A 5,491-nucleotide genomic window follows, 5' to 3' on the forward strand; every position below is an offset into this window, starting at 1 on the left:
TTAAGTGCTTTTCATTTTCCTGGTAGTGGGCTATCATAATGCATCACATGACAAAATAATGTGTTTACATGACAGATTTAATGCTTGATCTGCTGCATGAAATGCTTCAGAGCACCAGAAGACAAAAATGTAACATTATAATTCCAAGTGTCTATTAATTCTTAACTAATAATAAATTACAGTGAGGTGCTGATGGAAATGGATGAGAGAGGCACATGCACATGGGAGGAATTCATGAGGCTCAGTGAGGTGGCAATGAATGCTAAATGCAGACTTCATAGCTAGGGGGAGAACACAGCATCTCTGGGTTGGCAAGAGATTGCTCCATGGTCTGGGTTTCTTCTTTTGGGTCCTGACAGCCCACACAGGCTTGTAGTGAAGATCATGTTGGATTTACTTTCCCTTTTCCCTCCTAAATGGTGCCAGCAAGGGGTCCCAGCTGGTCCTGTCCTGTCCTGGGAACTGGCCAGGCATGTGAGCAGGACTGGAACTGAGCCCCAGCTCTGGGGACATGAGGGTGCCCTACCAGCCCTTTGTGTCACCCCCTTGTCCCTCCTAACCCCTGGGAGCAGCCTGGCTTTGCCTAGCCCGTTGTATTTCTTTGTGAATTGTCAGCCTGTGCCTGGCCTGACAGCTCAGGGGGCACCATGGGATGGCTTTGGGACCTTACAGATCCACAGCAAGCCTCTGCATGGACATCTTGTAGGGATGAGGGGTACACTGAGGGCCAGGGGCAATCACCAATCCTCCTGGGGTTGGGAGAGACAGACAGAAATCAGCCCTTGCTTACAAAGTGTCTCCCACCAGCAAAAGAAAGTAACCAAATTTCAGTTTTTTCCAGCCAGAAGTCCCTTCTCTCTTCTCCCTTCTGCTCCATCCCTGCCCCTCCTGTGCTGACCTGTGTAACCTGCCCATGGCACTGGGCACCTGGCTCTTGTCCTCATCCTGCACATCCCAGCACCTCCCAATCAGACCCCAAGCTGTGCTTTTCCCCACGTGAATCAACTGCTGTGTTTAGAGCAGTGATTTCCTGCTTGGTTTTGAGCATCACTTCCTACTCACCTCCAAAGCAGAGCTCAGACAAGTCTCAAGTCGTTCTGTGCAAAATGTTGGGTTTTTCCCTCTTGTAAACCTCTATGTAAACCATTTTTACTTTTGTTGTTCATTGTTTTCATCAACAAGGGTTGTTAATCCTGGAGTTCCTTTATGAGGAGCTGTCCCTCAACAGGTCTCATTTCTCCACAGTGCCACCTCCTTCCCTGCACGCAGCTCCTCTGTAATTCACGACATCCTTGACTCCCAGCCTTGGCAGAAAACTGCCAGAATTTGGGATTTCAAGAGTGATATCCAGCCACTCCACGAGTTTAGAGTATGAGGGCAGCTGTGTCCTGTAGTATTGTCCACAAGGGTCCCAGGATGAGGGAAGAGACGAGAAAGTTGACTCCATGTATCAGCAAGCTAGGTTTATTATTTTATGATAGAAAATATATTAAAACTATACTAAAAGAACAGAGAGAAAAGATTTCATCAGAAGGCTAAGCTAAGAATAGGAAAGGAATGAATAACAAAGGCTTGTCTCCGACCGAGACGGTCTGGACAGGTGAACTGTGGTTGGCCGTTAATTCCAAACAACCAGATGAGACCAATCACAGATTCCCCCTGTTGCATTCCACAGCAGCAGATAAGAATTGTTTACAGTTTGTTCCTGAGGCCTCTCAGCTTCTCAGGAGGGAAAAATCCTAAGGAAAGGATTTTTCCTAAAACATGTCGGTGACATCTCACCCTTTTTATTTTAAATAAATTAAAAGGAAAAAGTGTTTGCAATTTCATCTGCTGGCCCATGCAGAGGAAAGAACAAGCACCTGAGAGGCTTAATGTTGCCAATCAAAACATCAATCAGTGCTGATGTGGAACCGTCAGGGAAATTCTTCATCTGCAAAACATCAAATTACATCACACACCAAAACAATCTTAAGATATAAGAAAATGCAAAAACAATGAAAAGAAAGTTCATTGCTTCAAGTCCAAACAGCTGAGTTTCAGGGAAAGTCCAAACTGAAGATGTTCCTCTCTGACATTGCTGAAAGTCCCTTTTGGTCCTGAAACAAGCTTGCTTGGCTTTTCAACGCTTTTTGAGCTGCTAGCTCTTTCAACTCTTTTTATTTAATTTTTTTTTTTTTTTTTTTTTTTTTTTTTTTTTTTTTTTTTTTTTTTTTTTTTTTTTTTGGACGAAAGAGCAGCAGCAGAGAGGAGCCACTGAGGCTCTGCGGGGGCCCTGGCCCTCGTGGAAGGATCAGGGATCCCAGACCTGGCCTACAGAACGGTGGTCCAGGTCCTCGTGGAAGGATCAGGGATCCCAGACCTGGCCTACAGAACGGTGGCCCAGGTCCTGACGGGGGAAGCAAAGCCCCCAAACCAAACAGCCGCTGGCCGGGCGGAGGCCCTGGCCCAGGGAACCGAGCCAAACGGCCCAGACCCGGCCCGCGGAGCGGGCTCCGTGGTCTCACAACCCGGCACTCTGCTGCCAATGCCTGGGCAGCACAAGTGACCGAACGCTTCATCCCCTCTGAACCGGTGCAGACCAGCAGCTGGGGAAGAGAAGCTTTCCCAGGGATCATCACCCTAGATCTGGGGGTGCTTTGTCCCCAGAGCAATTGAGCGACGCTCACTTTCCACTGTTTCTCCTGCCTCTGCAACGCAAATGCAAAAGGTGTTCCTCCTTTCTGCCCCTCGGTACCACCCCCACTCCCTGCGGGCTGGGGACCAGAAGCAGAAGGCTCAGGAGCCACCTCCCCCACGGTGCTGGGGTGCGCAGGGGGAGTCAGGCATTCCAACCCCCAACGGGAACCTCCGAACCAAACCCGAACCGGCCCGCGAAAAACGCTGAGTTTGAAAGCAGGCTGACGGGCTGAGCCCGCAATCAGCTGTCGAGCCACAACCCCCCCACGGAGGGGCAGACAGGCATCCCCTTCCCCTGTCCCAGCTCCCCCCGCAGGGGCAGCCTCGGGACAGCCCGAAAAGCTCGGGGGGGAATCCAGGCTGATCGCAGGCGCCGCGGTGGCCGCCGCGGGGAGCGGCGGGGCCACGGGCGCCTCCAATGATGGTTCCGCTTGGTGGTTCTCAACCTCAGCCTCCTCCACTGGCGTGGCAGGCAAAGGCGGAGCCGCCGCGCTCGGAGCCCTCACGGGCTCTGCTGGAGGGTCGAACGCGGATTCGACCGGCGCGGGCAGCGCGGCATCGACCCCCGCCGGGCTGGGGACAGCAGCCGCGTCTTCTCCGGGTACCGGAAGCTGCATCGCGGGCGCAGACAGCAAAGCCGGCGGAGCCGACACGGGAGGCGGCGGGACAGCCGCGGGGGGCGGCAGGGGCGCGGGGCCGGGGCCCACCGGTGCCGCCTGCACTGTTGTCTCACTTTGCTTCGGGAGCGGCAGCGCAGTCGCGAGCTCTTGGCGATTGCTGTCGAGTGCGTCGCCTAGCAACTCGGGCGAAGCCCCGGGAGGCGGTGCTTCTGCCACGGGAACGCCGACAAACTCCGCTGGAGGCGACGGGTCCGGTCCGGGCTGAGGCGGTGCCGCGGGAGGGGCCGCGGGGACTGGCACCTCCTGCGGGGCGGGTTGGGGTGGGGCCCGCGGCTCCGGCTCGGGCGGTGGAGCCAACTCACCTCCCCCCTGAGAGCAGCAAGGCGGGGGAGGCGGTTCCGTCGGAGCATGCTCCAAAGGCGCAGAAAAAAACTTTTCTTCTGTCGCGGGCAAAACTTCGCCCCCCCGCCGCGATTCGGGGGGGCTGGGAACCTGCAGGCTGTGGATTTGCACTGGTTCCCCTCTTGCCAGCGCCAGCGAGAAGGGAGACATACCTCGGCAATCCGAAATCCACTGATATGCAGACGCTTTCCGTTTCAAAACTGGGAAGAGAGTTCTGAATGACGGATAAACCCGAGGAAATCCAAGTCCCCGGTAAAGAAGGTCTCGGATAATGAATTCCATGCATTCCCATATGTATGAATCAAGGGCATACAGCACATCAGTGAAAAAGCCATGGTGCTTTGCCCACCTGAAAAACTCATAGAAGTGTATCTTCAGCATAGGAATTCTGTCCTCATGACCCCATTTTTGCCAGAGGCCAATAAGTTTCTCCTCTGAGGGAGAGAATGAAACCTCCGCCTCCGTAGGCACCCTTGTCCAGATCCGAATCTGCCTTGTAAGAAGGGAAGCATTTTCAGGAAGGGAAGTGTAAACAGTACCTTGTGACAGTGTCCTCTGGGCTTCGGCAGACTGCTCTGTGCTGCAAAGACTTCTGGACATCTTGTCTCGGAGACTTTTCAAAAGGTTCTCTCTGCGGCCAGCCAAATGAAGAATTCTTCCTCACTCAGGGTCCAATTGTGGTGATTCCTTCACTCGAGGCACCATCTGTCAGTTCTGTCCTCGGTGTTCACCTTCTGTGGTGGTGCTCCTTTTTTCACTCGGGGTCACCATTTGTAGTATTGTCCACAAGGGTCCCAGGATGAGGGAAGAGACGAGAAAGTTGACTCCATGTATCAGCAAGCTAGGTTTATTATTTTATGATAGAAAATATATTAAAACTATACTAAAAGAACAGAGAGAAAAGATTTCATCAGAAGGCTAAGCTAAGAATAGGAAAGGAATGAATAACAAAGGCTTGTCTCCGACCGAGACGGTCTGGACAGGTGAACTGTGGTTGGCCGTTAATTCCAAACAACCAGATGAGACCAATCACAGATTCCCCCTGTTGCATTCCACAGCAGCAGATAAGAATTGTTTACAGTTTGTTCCTGAGGCCTCTCAGCTTCTCAGGAGGGAAAAATCCTAAGGAAAGGATTTTTCCTAAAACATGTCGGTGACAGTGTCCATTAATCTTTTAAAAGAACCCAAACCTCTGGTTTTTATTGCAAGTGGGAGCCAGGCAGGAATTGGTATGTGGGAAAACAATGCTGTAATGATGACATACAATCAAAGGGAGGGTAATAAACCTGCTATTCCTCCCTGCTTACTGGGGGAGTTGGCTGGGGAGCAGGAGCTGAGGCTTGTTTTAACTACAGACAGCTCTCTCTTTTCGGTTTTTATGGCTTTCTCAATCACTTTGCTCATCTGCTGCTGGAGGCTTTTATTTGCTGATAAGGGCTGTTAAGCAGTTGGAAAGCCAGACCAATGAAGTTATATAAAATGCAGCAAAGGGTTTGTGCCAGGTTAGAGCCAAGATGAGGGAGGGAGATGGGAGGGCTCCAGCTCTTCCTCTTGGCAAGGGGAATGTCCTGAGAAGGGGACAAAATACAGTAAAACAGCAAGATGCAGCTTGCTGCAGTTTGTCACTCTTTCAGGAGGGGGCACAGGTACATATTTAGGTGCAGATATACTCCTACTTATATTTTTCCCTGCTCCTTGTGCTGATGGGACAATGGGTTTCTCTTTCTTAGTCTTTTTCCTCTTTTTTCTGAGAAATTTCTGGAGCCTCCTTTAAGAAGAAAATGAATAAT

The 5,491-nt window shown here is 51.5% G+C and overlaps 1 protein-coding gene across 1 annotated transcript; it reads right to left on the reverse strand.

The window, feature by feature from the left end:
- Positions 1-1,442: 1,442 nt before the first annotated feature.
- Positions 1,443-4,853, reverse strand: LOC132334287 (basic proline-rich protein-like). The gene is made up of 2 exons (XM_059860226.1): positions 2,363-4,853; positions 1,443-2,308 (listed from the first exon to the last, which is right to left on the reverse strand). Exons 1-2 carry the CDS (start codon positions 4,299-4,301, stop codon positions 2,160-2,162), a joined length of 2,088 nt encoding a protein of 695 aa, XP_059716209.1. The 5' UTR covers positions 4,302-4,853; the 3' UTR covers positions 1,443-2,159.
- Between the last annotated feature and the right edge of the window lie 638 nt (positions 4,854-5,491).

The sequence above is a fragment of the Haemorhous mexicanus genome, chromosome 15, assembly GCF_027477595.1.
Source record: "Haemorhous mexicanus isolate bHaeMex1 chromosome 15, bHaeMex1.pri, whole genome shotgun sequence".
NCBI lineage: Eukaryota > Metazoa > Chordata > Aves > Passeriformes > Fringillidae > Haemorhous > Haemorhous mexicanus.

Bases quoted from the DNA above. Each gene is read 5' to 3' on its own strand.
- LOC132334287 (XM_059860226.1), bottom strand. From the start codon at position 4,301: ATGTCCAGAAGTCTTTGCAGCACAGAGCAGTCTGCCGAAGCCCAGAGG. The intron at 2,309-2,362 runs GTCTGGGATCCC...TCTGTAGGCCAG, and splicing joins GCCACCGTTCTGTAGGCCAG to GTCTGGGATCCCTGATCCTT.